Source organism: Lynx canadensis, chromosome D3 (assembly GCF_007474595.2).
Source record: "Lynx canadensis isolate LIC74 chromosome D3, mLynCan4.pri.v2, whole genome shotgun sequence".
Classification (NCBI taxonomy): Eukaryota; Metazoa; Chordata; class Mammalia; order Carnivora; family Felidae; genus Lynx; species Lynx canadensis.
This window is the reverse complement of record NC_044314.2, coordinates 86359868-86374438: the sequence shown is the minus strand read 5'-3', so window position 1 is coordinate 86374438 and position 14571 is coordinate 86359868. Positions and strand designations below refer to the sequence as shown.

The 14571-nt window shown below is 43.2% G+C and overlaps 1 protein-coding gene across 1 annotated transcript in view; it reads right to left on the bottom strand.

The window, feature by feature from the left end:
- The window catches only part of CFAP251 (cilia and flagella associated protein 251), a 68710-nt gene that overhangs the window by 40353 nt on the left and 13786 nt on the right, over nt 1–14571 (bottom strand). The window contains exons 7-12 of the mRNA XM_032595411.1: nt 12229–12340; nt 11891–11971; nt 6551–6628; nt 4986–5036; nt 2601–2815; nt 39–233 (exon numbers count right to left, since the gene is read on the bottom strand). Coding sequence (XP_032451302.1) covers nt 39–233; nt 2601–2815; nt 4986–5036; nt 6551–6628; nt 11891–11971; nt 12229–12340 — 732 coding nt within the window. The remainder of the gene's footprint in view (nt 1–38; nt 234–2600; nt 2816–4985; nt 5037–6550; nt 6629–11890; nt 11972–12228; nt 12341–14571) is intronic.

The window sequence follows — 14571 nt, the reverse complement described above, 5'->3', positions numbered from 1 at the left end:
TTTGGCCACTCAAATGACTAGATTCATTAACAACTTACCTTACGATAAAAAGGTCACCTTTTAAAGTGCAGTCTGGAGGATAGTTTGATTTTTCGGTAGGCGGAGCTGCTGGGGTCTTTGAAAAGGACAGGGTCCTTATGGAGCTCAGTTTGAAGTGGCTGTACCAGTTAACAATGGACAGGGTGCGATCGTAGAACTTAATGTTACCTCTAATATCACCTGTGACAATATAGCTGAAATGGAGAAAAACGTGAGTTTGTTAGCTAACTGTAATAAGGACCAGATATCTATTGAACAGCTAATCATATGTCAGGCTCTAGACTCTGGGAACTGTCAAAACTTGACTTCATACTACCATCCAAGGCTGATTTTACTGTTATTCCACTTTACATCTAGGAAACTCAGGCTCAGAGAAGTTGAGAAATTTGCTCAAGGCCTGGGTTTGCCAGATTTAGCAAATAGAAATGGAGGTTGCCCAATTAAATTTGAATTTCAGTTAAACAATGAGTAATCTTCTAGCTTAAGTATGTCCCAAATAACGTACGGGATATACTTATACAAGGCAACCCTATCAGGCCCTGTGGCTAGACTATGCAGGCGTACCTAATGCAAACTCTGTGCTCTTGCTTTACTCTCCCTGCCTTCCCAGATCAGCCATGTGCAGTGGCAATGGGCAGTGATTTACATTCTCTGCCGTGAAACCGTCTACCAGCCCTCCGATATCACCCAGCCTGGCAATAGGACACAAGCTGCTTTACAAGAAGGCACTGTTGTTAGAGCCATCGTAAAACCCTGTCCAGTCATCACAGCCAAAGGCAGTGCCGCGTGACAAAATGGCTTTTATTTCCAGTCCTCAGATCCATTCCAAATGGGCTTTTTTAAAAAAAAGCCTCTAACGTAATTCTAAGGGGGGGGGCAGGGGGATGAATTTCCTCTCATATATGCAAAGTGATTAAATGAGGTTTCTGATTAATAAGCGAGGCAGGTGGGCAGAGTAATTGGCTAGAACACCTTTCACTGCCCTCTGCTGGACAGAAAAGGCAAAACAAGCCAAGTATTTTCAAGACCTTTCCTTCATGGGCTCCCTGGTCCCGTCTGGGTTTTATTCAACACGGAGAGAGGGGAACAGAGGGCTGGTCTTCACTGGCCCTAACCCCCAAGTAATTAAAGGTTGGTTCATCATCAGCGGCAATTCCATCACTGTCTTCTCCACACCACTACGTGAGGACGGCAATTTACATTTCTCTTTGAAAAGCCATGCCAGACCCTCACTGCTCCCTTTATTAAAAGAAATGAGGGGCGCCTGGGTGGCGCAGTCGGTTAAGCGTCCGACTTCAGCCAGGTCACGATCTCGCGGTCCGTGAGTTCGAGCCCCGCGTCGGGCTCTGGGCTGATGGCTCAGAGGCTGGAGCCTGTTTCTGATTCTGTGTCTCCCTCTCTCTCTGCCCCTCCCCCGTTCATGCTCTGTCTCTCTCTGTCCCAAAAAATAAATAAATAAACGTTGAAAAAAAAATTAAAAAAAAAAAAGAAATGAAAATGAAAGCAGGGCTTTTGGAAAGCAGATGGCACAGTGGCTCCAATTATATGGGCATGGTCCTTGTCATTTGGCAATTTTCTCCATCACTTTTGGGAACTTCTCTAGCATACTAACTTTTTCACCTAGGGCTCCCTTGTGCCAGACGATGTGTTACAAGTTTTACATGCTTTGTGTCACAAAATCCCCATAAAATCACTCTGAGAGAGATAGTATTGTTATGCCCATTTTACAGATGGAAAGATGGAGGCTCAGCAAAGTCCCTTGCCCAGGGTCCCTCAGCAGGGAACAGATGCACCTAGAATGTAAACCCCTTTCTATCTGAGACTAAGGCTTTTAATGATCCTCTCTGAGCCCCCACAACCTCTCAAGTCAGTGAACTTCATAAAGGTCTGTTGTATTTCATCTTTTCATAATGGGTAAGTGTTATTTATTTATTTATTCATTCATTCATTCTGAGAGGGGCGGGGGGAAGAGAACCAGTGGGGAAGGGGCAGAAAGAGGGAGACAGAGGATCTGAAGCAGGCTCTGTGTTGACAAGAGAGAGCCATACATGGGACTTGAATTCACAGACTGTGAGATCATGACCTGAGCCGAAGTCAGGGTCCCTGAGTGGCTCAACCAACTGAGCCACTCAGGGACCCTGGTAAGTGTTACTTTGTAATCAGAAAAAAACCCCAACATAGTTATTCACATTATTTTCTTAAAATTAAAGTATGTAAAATTTAGGGTGCAAAATAAAGTCGAATTAGTGTGGAAGAAAAAACAAGTCACTTTTTGTTTCACCAACACAAAGGGATTTTTAAAAGTAATATATGCCCATGATTAAAAAAATAATAATAAAAGCAAACCAATTAGTACAAATGAGACTATAAAAAGAGGTGAATCTAACCCCCACCCTGATCCTACTTCTCCATTCTTTTCCTCAGAGGCAACAAACATTCCCAGTTAATAACGAATTTCCCCAGAAATATTCTATGCATATACAAAATACATGTATACATCCAAAAGGGTTTTAAAATACTTTTGTAATCCTTGATAGCTACTTTTTAATTAAGTTAATTACCTATCAACTGTAGTAAGCACAGTGATGCCCTCTTTCTGCAAATGAACCAATTTACAAGGTTTGATATGAGGAAAGTCCAGAGAGGCGGAGGCAGACGATGGGGGGCGGTATATGTCCCAGACAACCAGCTTCCCTTCCATTGTTGCTGAGAGTATTTGTGTTAAATTCAAATGAAAGACTGACTGGGTTAATTTTCCCACGAGCTTGTTGAACGTCTGCATTTCAAAAGACAGATTACAAGTTACCGTTGGTAATAAATATAAAACAAAACATTTATCAATATGACATTTTATAATATTACATTGAAATACAGTAGGAAAAAGATAAAACTTAAACAAAACAATCACTAACAAATCTCTCCCTCGTGGATTGCCGGGGTGCAGGCAGTTCTGAGCCTCTGAAGGTTTGCTCAGAGCCAAGTGAAGGGTTATGTACTGTGCTAATTAAACTGTTTGCTTAAATCAAATGAAAGAGTGGTTAATCGCTTGTTTATACCTGTTCAACTTCTCTTACTTTCAGAGTAAGGGGTTTCAGAGACTGATAAAGAGACTAATGTCTGTTGTGAGCATGCTCCGGTTGTAAGATATCATAAAGTAATTATCCCAGTCTCATAATTATAGCCTTTTTTCCCATCAGTAGAAATTAAGTACCATACAGTACAGAAATGCCCCTGACTCCTTATGAAATGTGTGCTACAAAAAAATAAGGCACTAGGCCATCTCTCTTAGGCAACATCTTAGAGATGAAGTATAGAAAGAACCCAGAGCAGTGAGTGGAGCCCCACAGTGAATATTTAACAAATGAGTAAATCTAAGAAACTCCACATTTTGTCACGCAAGACCGCATGTCTGCTGCCCGGTTCTCCCAACTACACAGACAAGACTCTACGGTTTACCTCTATTGCCCTGAACACAAGAGGGTCAGGAAAACAATAGCTGGTTAAGCAAGGGCGTCAAGTTCTTTCTAAGAGCAGCTCTGATTCAATACAAGGCATTTTCATCATTTCAAACTACAGACAATCCTCACTGTGGGTTCTGTATCTGCAAATTCACCTCCTCGCTGAAATTTATTTATAACCCAAATCAATCCTTGTGGGACTTTCAATGATCATTTGCGGACGTGCACATGTGCAGAGAGGCAAAAAAACTGGACTCTCCCTAGGCGCACGTTCCTAGCTGAGGTCAAGCAAGGATGCGCTCTGCCTTACTTCAGCTCTCAAATTGTAAACAAGTGTCCTTTTCGTGGTCTGTTTAGTGCCATGTTGTTTGCAGTTATGAGGTGCTTTTTGTTGGCGATTTCAGTACTTAAACTGGCCCCAAACAAGATACTGAAATGCTGTGTAGCGTTCCTGAGTGCAGGAAGGCTACAATGTGCCTTCCAGAGGACAGACCTGAGTTAGATAAACTTCATTCAGGCATATGTTCCAGAGTTGTTGGTTGTGAGTCAAAGTTAATGAATCAACATTACATATTAAATACGGTGTCTTTAAACAAAAACATACATAAAACGAGGTTATGCATCTATCTGTTGACGAAAATGTTAATGACCAGAGGCCGGCAGGAACCTAATCGTGTATTTCACCTAGGAGCAATGACTTCGTATTCACTATCTGAGGTCTGCAGAGACTTGATCCAACGTAACTGCCACGAACAATGAGAACTGACTTTATTTTGCGAAAACTTTGATTTATGAAAAAGAGCTTGCAGACAGAATATTCTCTCCTTGTATTCATCCATCTCATATTTTTTTTTTGGCATGCCCTCTTAATAAGTTCCTATAAATCATAACAAGAGTGAAGAATGAAAGAAGAAACATCATAAGATGCTCGCTGGGGGCAGGTGACATGGGTGTCAAATGCAGAAAATGCTGTAGGAGACAGGACCCCAGTTCCACCTTGGACGGGACAGCTGGAGGCGAGTAGGCAAGACAAACAGTTTCCTCCAACCCCTGCTGCACTGCCTTCCCCCTGGTTCTTAAACCTCCCAATACCCCACATCAGGTTTTATTGCTCTGAAAACTGGGTGGCTTAAAAAGGATCCACTCATGTTCAACTATTATATCACTCCAAATTAATTTTCATTCTGTGTCTCTCACACACACACACACACACACACACACACACACACTCACATTAGTAAATCTATCACTCTTTTGGATATTTTCTCAGGGTAGTCAACTATCATTTCCATAATATTTTATTTTGAACAAAAGTCCATTATTTCCAGCTGGCAATTCAATATGGTGAAGGACCCAAGTAAAAAATTCAAATGATTTCCCAGTGGTTTAATATCAAGACACCAAGAGTAGCCCAAAGCGACTAAGCTCACACATACATATTTACTCTGCACAAACTCTGACATATAAAAGTGGAACAGGCATACTCACTTTTTCTGTTAAATGTGGGGCACTGTGAGCAAGTATATCTCTCTCTTCACACTGTTAAGTACAGAAAAAATAATCACTACTAAAAAAAAAAGACCTGGTTTCCAAAAGAAGAATATAACCACAAAATCAAAACAAATGCATCTAAACAGGCCCAGAGCTTTGCAATCTCTATAGATAAGGGAGCCTGCTGCCTCCAGGAACATCTGAAAACATTCTGAAAGAAAAGCAAATACATAAAAAAAAATGCCACAAATGGTTGTGACTTTAAATGGGAATGAATGCAAATCTGAATTCTACATTTGTAAGGCATTAAAGCTACAATAAATACTGGAAGTAATGACTACCACTGAAAAATCAGTGATTCATTCAATCAGTGTTTTCGTTTTGCATTTTTAACTGAGGTAAAACCCACATAACATAAAATTAACCATTTACCATTTTAAAGTGTGTAATCCAGTGACATTTAGTACATTAAAAATGCTGTGCAGCCATCACCTCTCCTAGTCCCAGAACACTTTTATCACCCCGAAAGAAAGCCCCCTCTCCATGAAGCAGTCCCACGTGTGGCTCCCGGAGCCCCCAAAAACCACCATTCTGCACTTTGTCCCCTGGGTTCTCCTGGTCTGGACATTTCATATCAGTGCAATCATACAGCATGTGGTTTGCTGTGTCTGGCTTCCTTCATTTAGCACCATCACCATGCTTTCAAGATTCACCCACATTGCAGCAGGTGTCAGTGCCTCGTTCTTTCTTTTTTTATCGCTGAATCATATTCCATTGTATGGATTTGCCACATTGTGTCTGCATTCATGAGCTGATGGACAGTTGGCTTGCTTCTACCTCTTGGTTATTGCAAATAATGCTGCCCTATGAACATCTGTATGTGAGTATTTGTTGGCTTGCCTGTTTTACATTCTCTTGCATTTAGGAATTCCTGAGTCCTGTGGTAAGTTTATATTTAACTTTCGATGTTTTTTTAATCTCATGATTCCACCCTGTATCAGTATACATATTGCTGATCTGTTTGCTAATTCCTATCTATAAAAAGCAAGGTCTTGAAAAACCCTGCATTTTAAACCTGTTAAGTACATTTAAATAAATATTTGACTCATTACTTTAAAAAATTAAATGAGGGGCGCCTGGGTGGCTCAGTCGGTTGGGCGTCCGACTTCGGCTCAGGTCGTGATCTCGCGGTTCGTGGGTTCGAGCCCCGTGTCAGGCCCTGTGCTGACAGCTCAGAGCCTGGAGCCTGTTTCGGATTCTGTGTCTCCCTCTCTCTGCCCCTTCTCCGCTCATGCTCTGTCTCTGTCTCTCAAAGATGAATAAACGTTAAAAAAAAAAATTTAAAAAAAAATAAATTTAATTTAAATTATCTGCTTCTGACTTAATACACTAATTTCCAGTGGGGCTAAAATAAAAACTGTAATTACATAAAAAACATTTCAATACATATTTATTGCTTCCTAAGTAGATACTATATTGTTACATTACCAATATATCTGTACTCAGAGAATGAACACATACTTGTCCCCATATTTAAGACAAACAAAAATATTTCTACTTACCCACAAATAATATATTGCCTGTGTTTTACTATTGCTCACCAATTCTTTATTATTTGTTGGATTAAAAGTAAGGTAGTTCTGAAATATAAAGTATGGAAATATATTACATTACAATAAATTTTCTGTTTCTCTCTGGCTAAACTGTTAAAATTAAATAATATTTTTATTATAATAAATAGCTGGATAGGAATATAAAACAGAAAAGACATGGCATTTTGTAAACAACAGGAATATAATCTAAACATCGAGTGTTAAAACTAATGGTCTCAAATGTGTTCCCTTTCTCATTTAGTCTTATTTATTATAACTCATCATCTGTAAATTGGAACAAGCAAAAGTCAAACAATATTCACTAATAACCTTTACTCTGTGTCCTTTTGGACAAAAACTGCTGCATACACATTTCTAAATTTGACAAGGCCACAAGGTAACTTGGAATGAATGCCAAATACTGGAAGGAGTTTCTGATTCCTGCCAAGGCAGTGAATAGCACGGGTTGCCTGGCTCTCTTCCCAAAGAGCCCTGCAGCAACTATGGAAGCGAGGAAACCATGAAATGCAGGAACTAAATCAAACAGCAACAACAGGACAGAAATCCCCCGGGAGACTTAGGCACATGTCCTGCCAGGGTATGTACGTGGAGTGGGGAGGGGCTGGTTGCAACCTGGGGTGAAGGGCTGCAGCCGGTAGCCCTGGAAAACAGGTTCCAGAAACACATCTTAGGGGCACCTGAGCGGGTGGCTCAGTCGGTTGAGCGTCCGACTTCGACTGAGGTCACGATCTTGCAGTCCGTGAGTTCAAGCCCCATGTTGGGCTCTGTGCTGACAGCTCAGAGCCTGGAGCCTGCTTTGGATTCTGTCTCCCTCTCTGTCTGCCCTTCCCCCCTCACTCACACTCTCTCTCTCTCTCTCTTTCTCTCTCTCTTAAAAATAAACATTAAAAAATTTTTAATATATTTTTTAAAAATTACAAAAAACAAAAAAAGCCAACTGTTGAAAACTAACAGAAAATCAAAAAAGCATCCAGAGTGGGGCAGGAGCGGAAGGAAAGACACATAACTTTCAAAAGAAGGAACAATAAGATTGATAGCTGACTTCTCAATAGAAATGGTGTAAGTCTGAAGACAGTGGAATAATATCCTGAAAGTATTGAAAGAAGATAACTACCAACCTAAAATCCTATAGTTAGGGAGAACAACCTTCAAAAACAAAGATAATTACCAGAAGAAACGGAAGCATATATCCCTACAAAGACTCGTGCATGAAAGTTCATGCAGCTTTGTTTTCAACAGCCAGAGATAGAAAACAATGCAAATGTCTTTCAACAGTGAATAGATAAACAAATTGTGTCATATCCACTCAATACACGACTACCATTCAGCATTAACTCAATAAAGGACACAAAGAATAATATAAAGGAATAAACATGTAACAACATGGATGAATCTCAGAAATTAAATTGAGTGAAAGAAGCCAGAGTCCTCCACAAAGAGTCCATTCCTGTACAATTCTAGGGTATGGAAACTAATAAAACATTAATAAACAGGAGGATAGATGTTGGGAGACAGGTGGAGGGGGAGTTTAAGTTTATTCCCATGCCAATGGGAAGTCACTGAAAGATTTTAAGAGAGGGATATAATTTGTTTGGCTTAAGAACTACTGCTCTGGGGGCGCCTGGATGGCCCAGTGGGCTAAGTGTCCGGCTTTGGCTCAGGCCATGATCTCAGGGTTGGTGAGTTCAAGCCCCTCATCAGGCTCTGTACTGACAGCTCAGAGCCCGGAGCCTGCTTCAGATTCTGTATCTCCCTCTCTCTGCCCCTTCCCCACTCGTGCTCTGTCTCTGTCTCTCAAAAACTAGTAAATGGTAAAGAAAAGAAAAGAAAAGAAAAGAAAAGAAAAGAAAAGAGAGAGAAGAAGAGAAGAGAAGAGAAGAGAATAGAAGAGAAAGAAAAGAAAAAAGAAAAGAGAAGAGAAGAAGAGAAGATAAAAGAAAAGAAAAAAGAAAAGAAAAGAGAAGAAGAGAAGAGAAGAGAAGAGAAAAGAAAAGAAAAGAAAAGAAAAGAAAAGAAAAGAAAAGAAAGAAAAGAAAAACAAAAACTGCCTGCTCTGGCTGCCACAGGAAGGCTGGTAGGAGTGCGTCAAAACCGACCCCAGATCAGATGGGAGGATGTTGTAGTCATGCAGGTGGATGTGATGGCTGTAGAAACAGAGAAGGGAGGCAGGATTTTGGGATGTACCTGGGGGGTACACAGTACTTAAAAGCCATGGCAATGGATGAGAACAGCCAGGAAGAAGGTGTAGCAAGAGGAGGAGCTCCCACAACTAAACCCTGATGACCGCCAACACGTAGAAGGTAGGCAGTGAATGAGGAAGAGCCCACAGAAGAGCCTGGGAAAGAAGGCCAGTGAGAGAGCCGGAAATGCCCACAGGCAGGGATGCACCTGAGGACTTCATAGTGCTCATCTGACTTGGAAGTCCCAGCGACTGTGATAAGGACAGTTTCGGTAGATCCGTGGGTGGGCGGAAGACAGATGAAAAACAGCAAAATCTTCATCGACTGTACGATAAATGAGCTGTATTGTACTCAAACGAGGAGAAACTACACAGCAGTGAGAACTGATGAATTACAGCTCAATAATCAACATGGATGAATCTCAGAAACAAGGCGGAGAGAATGAAGCAGTTATGAACTCCAAATATGTCCAGATTAAAACAGGTGAAACAAAATAGGATAGTACGGAGGGCTACGTACATTGCTGGGGAAAAGTGTAAAGGCAAGCAAGGGAATGTGTAACACAAAACCTGGGACACTGGTTAAGGTGGGAAGCAAGGCTGGAGATGAGATTGGGGAAGGGGGACAAAGGGACTCAGGGTTTGGATGATGTCCTCTTACTTGACCCATCAGTGAGCACACAGGTACATTTCGTTCTCTTCCTTAAAATGTACACATTTTACACGGACACCTTATTTAGCAACAAAAACATAAAGAGACCAAATGTTTGGGGCACAAAAAAGATGAAGGAAGAAAGCAAGTGCGGACAGTCATTCTCAGACGTTTTACTGTGAAAGAGGCGCAGCGGGCAAGAGCTGGAGGGACATGAACCGTCAGAGGCGGCTTCTTCTCCAAAGAAGAGTGACACTGAAGCCCGTGTGTTTGTGGAGGGGGTAACCACCCAGCAGAGGGACAGCTGATCACTGCAGGCGAGGGCCGCGTGAGTGGGGAGGGATCCAGTGCACCCGGCTCTCAAGCAGAGAGAGGGATAAGAGAAGGTGGTAGGTTGAAGGCAGGTTGTAGGCCTGGGGGTGAGAGCAGGCCAGTGTTTGTATCCAATGGCTCTCAGTTTCTCAATGAAAAATGAGAGAAACCATCAGCTGAGAGTAAAGAGAAAGGACCGAAGAGGAAGGAGGAGACGATGTGAGACTGTTGTCTCTAGAAACCAAAAAGACAGCCTACTAGAATGGCCAGGCAGTGCTGAGAGCTCCCTCCACATTTGTGACTCGATGCCAAGTAAAAGGAGTCGGCTTAGTTGGGTGGTTCTCTCCAGCCACGTCCAGCCTGCTCAGTCGGGACGCAGAGCAGGCTGTCGGGGGAGTCCATCCAGGCCTAGGGCTATCTGCAATGCTGTCCGATAGCACTTTACCTTAAGATGGAGACGTTCGATAATCTGCGCCGTCAAAAGCGGCAGCCACCAGCCACATGTGGCTAATGAGTACTTGGAATGTAGTGACACTGAGGAAATGAATTTGTAGTTTTCTTTCATTTCATTTGACTTAAACTTAAGTAGCCGCATGTATTCAGCAAAGTTTCAGGACACAAAATAAGCTGAGTTTCTATACACAGGACTAGCAATGAGGAATCCGAGAAGGAGATTAAGAAAATAAATGGATCCACGTGGGCGCCCGGTGGGGGCTCAGTCAGCTGAGCATCCAACTTCAGCTCTGGTTACAATCTCACGGTTCGTGGGTTCAAACCCCACATCAGGCTCTGTGCCGACAGCTCAGAGCCTCGAGCCTGCTTGGGGTTCTGTGTCTCACTCTCTCTCTGCCCCTCCCCTGCTCATGCTCTACCTCTCAAAAATAAATAAACATTAAAAAAAATTTTTTTTTAAAGAAAAAGAAAATGGACCCACTTACAATAGCATAAAAATACTTCGGAATAAATTGAGGTGAAAGATTTGTACACTGCAAACTATAAAACACTGCTGAAGGAAATTCAAGAAGATGTAAGTAAATGGAAACACGTCTCGTGGATTGTTCTGAGAACAGTAACTACCCAAAGCGATCTACAGATTCCTTGCAGTCTCTATCAAAATCTCAGAGGCATTTTTTGCCCCAATTGAGAAACCCACATAGGGGTGGCGGCTACCATATCAGCTCAGCTTAGAAAACATGTAAGGAAGTTTTTTCACATAAGGGAAGGGAAACAAAAATAATACAAAAACAGGGAGGGGGAAAAACCAGAAGAGGCTCGTAACTATGGAGAACAAACTGAGGGTTGCTGGAAGGGGTGTGGGAGGGGGGATGGGCTGAATGGGGAAGGGGCATTAAGGAACCTACTCCTGAAATCATTGTTGCACTATATGCTACATGCTAACTAATTTGGATGTAAATTTTTTAAAATAAAAAAATAAAAAATAAATTTAAAAAAAAGGAAGTTTTTTCCAGGGAAGTGGAGGAAAGTTGGGGGGTTGGGCAGAAGGAGAGAAATGGACATAAGGCTGCGGTATGGTGTGTGCCTGGCTGAGCCTAGTCTCCCAGACCCTCTGACTGGGTTCCAGGTCCTGCAGGCCAGGTAGGCGGCTTGCACAGTGTCTGGTGCATAGTAGGCCCTCAGCAAGCGTGCGATGAATGAAGGATGCAATATGAGTAAGACAATGCAGCACAGCAGGGTAAACTTTGTGGGTGCCCTTGGCAAGTCACTTCAAGCAAACCGAGATTAATAACAACTCCCCGATATGAAGAGCAGCTAAGAGCATGCCTCTAGAGTAAGAACGGCTGCTAGCTGGTGACTTCAGACAAATTATCTAACAATAGTAGCATTCCACAGGCGTTACTAAAGTAACAACTCTGACGCAGCATGTTTGCATGGATTGTATTCTGACGCAGCATGTTTGCATGGATTGTATGTAAAGAACTTGGCAGAATCTGGCACGTAACAAGTGCTCAGAAAAATACTGCCACTAGCCTCAAAAATAAAAGGAGATCATGGAGATGAAAGTGTTTTGTTTTGTTTCTTTACGACCTCTAGTGCACTGTAACAAAAGTAGTAAAACAGAAAGTAGGTTTTGACCTGGGCTCAGCGACGCTGCGGGCAGAGCTTTACAGACTTCAATTGAGCTCACCTGAAACCCATACTCTTTGGGAAGGTCAAGAGTACACGCTGGCGTTTCCACTGCTAACGTCCACCTCCAGATGCAAACTTTCTGTAACAGCAGATAGAGGAGAATGAGAAAGTTCCTGAAGGCTGCTGAAGTACTCCACACCTCCCGTGGTAACCCTGTAACTTCGGTGAACTGAGGACGGCACTGTGAGCCGAGCCACAGGCAGAGAGCCCCTGACAAGGGGCCACGGAGTCCGGTCACGAGAGCATCACACACGCCGTGTGGCCTGAGCAGAGCTGCCCATCGGGACGCACGACAGGCCAGCCAGCCCTCCAAGGCTGACCCGAAGGGCCTTGTACCTGGATTTCAGCATCTGAGATGGTTGCCAGGTACTTGGCGTCCCCGGTGATGGCTATGGCCCCGATGCCGTTGCCTTCCGGGCAGCTATCAAATATCGTGTGCACAGGAATGCTGCAAAAAACAGGACCGGGGAACGAGCATTTGCTGAGGTCTGCCTTGCTTCCCAGACGGACTCATTTCAAAAGCATAACAGCTATGGAGAAGCGAAATGTGGTCCAGGCATACAATGGACGGTGACTCGGCCCTAAAAAGGCCTGGTGCACTGACGCAAGTGTACCATGAGTGAGCCCCGAAAGCATCCTGCGACGTGCGAGAAGCCGGTCACAAAGACCATATATTGTATGAGTCCATTAGTATGAAATGTCCACAATTAGAAAATCCATAGGGACAGAAAGCAGATCGGTGGCTGCTGGGGCGTGGGGAGGGGGAACGGGCTTCCCTTTGTTGGGGATGGAAATATTTTGGAGCCAGATACAGGTGGTGGTAGCACAACACTGTAAATGTGCTAAGTGCCAGTGGATTGCACACTTAAATTTTTTTTTAATGTTTGTTTATTTTTGAGAGAGAGAGAGAGACAGAGAGAGAGAGTGAGCGAAGGAGGGGCAGAGAGAGAGGGAGACACAGAATCCGAAGCAGGCTCCAGGCTCTGAGCTGGCAGCACAGAGCCGGACGCGGGGCTCAAATTCATAAGCTGTGAGATCATGACCTGAGCTGAAGTCAGACGCTTAATTGACTGCGCCACCCAGGCGCCCCTGGATTTGCACTTTAAAATGGTTAATTTAAGGTGTGCCTAAGTGACTCAGTTGAGCATTCAACTCTTGATTTTGGCTCAAGTCATGATCCTAGGGTTGTGGGATCGAGCCCCGTATCGGGCTCCGAGCTGAGCATGGAGCCTGCTCAAGATTCTCTCTCTCTCTCTCTCTCTCTCTCTCTCTCTCTCTCTCTGCCCCTCCCCCCTGCATGTGCATTCTCTCTCTAAAATAAAATAATAAAAAATAACAAAATAAAATGGCTAATTTTACATTATGTGAATTTTACCTCAAGTAAAAAAAATGAAGAAATAAAACTAGCTCATCATCACATAAATGTGCTATTTGCTGTTTTCATGAAGTTATTGAGCGCTGATTCTGTGCCAGGCACAAAGGATGAAAATATGGGGAAAGATGCCTATGACAATCCCAGGCTCCCAGGAAAACGCGTGTCCTCCTACCTAAGTGGGAATGTAAATCAGCAAGCTTTTGGGATGGCAGTTTCACCGCATCTATCAAAATTTTAAATGTATACGCACTAGGACCCAACAATTTCCCTGCTATGGCTTTTTCCCAGAAAAATAATAGCAAAAGTAAATATACACTCATGTTCACTGTGGCATGGCTTTAATGGCAAAAAAAAAAAAAAATCTGGAAACAACACCAATATCCATGTATGTAGAAATTGTTTAAAAATATTATGACAGGTGGGGCAGGGGGCGCCTGGGTGACTCAGTCGGTTAAGCTTCTGACTCTTGATTTTGGCTCGTATCAGGCTCTGCACTGACGGTGCGGAGCCTGCTTGGGATTCTCTCTCTCTGCTTCTCTGCCCTTCCCCTGCTCGTGCTCTCTCTCTCTCTCTCTCTCTCTCTCTTTCAAAATAAGTAAAAAAATAAAATATAAAAATAAAATAAATTAAAAAGTATATCATGACATAACCACATAATGAAAAACTATGCTACTTTTAAAAAGAATGAGGTAGATGTGGGAATGTGTCCAGATTCTGCAAAAAAAAAAAAAAGCAAATCGTGAAACAGCATACAGAGCATCATCCTAAGTGGGGGAGGGAGAGTGTGTGTGCATTTATGTGCACAGAAAAGTCTGGAGGAATGGACTCCCAGCTACACATGGGTGACTCTGAAGGTGTGTTTGGGTGAGGAGGGACTTCGTCTGTTTTTCCTTACTCACTTCTGCACTGTGTCACTGGCAAGACCGCAGAAGTGTAGGCAGCAGGCAAAGGCCTGTCACAAGCGGAATTTAATTAGATACTTAAATATGAGAGAGAGCCAAAGAAATGCAGGAGACAGCAGAAGCAAGGATGGGAGTGATGTAAGTGAGGGGCGGTGGGGGGGGGGGGGGGGCCCTGACTTGCCCTAGAGGTGAAGAGCAGGTGGTAGGGACAGGGACTGATGGTTCCCCATTGTTTTTCACTATAGAGCCCTTGTCACCCAACTGGCTGGGACCAAGTGTCTGCCCCCGCTGAGGACCTGGCCGGTTCCCTGTCACTCAAGAAGATTTCCTCACCCTGGGAAGTACCCCCCAAATTCACTTGGGAGGCAGTCCTGTTATTACTACAAATGGCACGGCGATGCC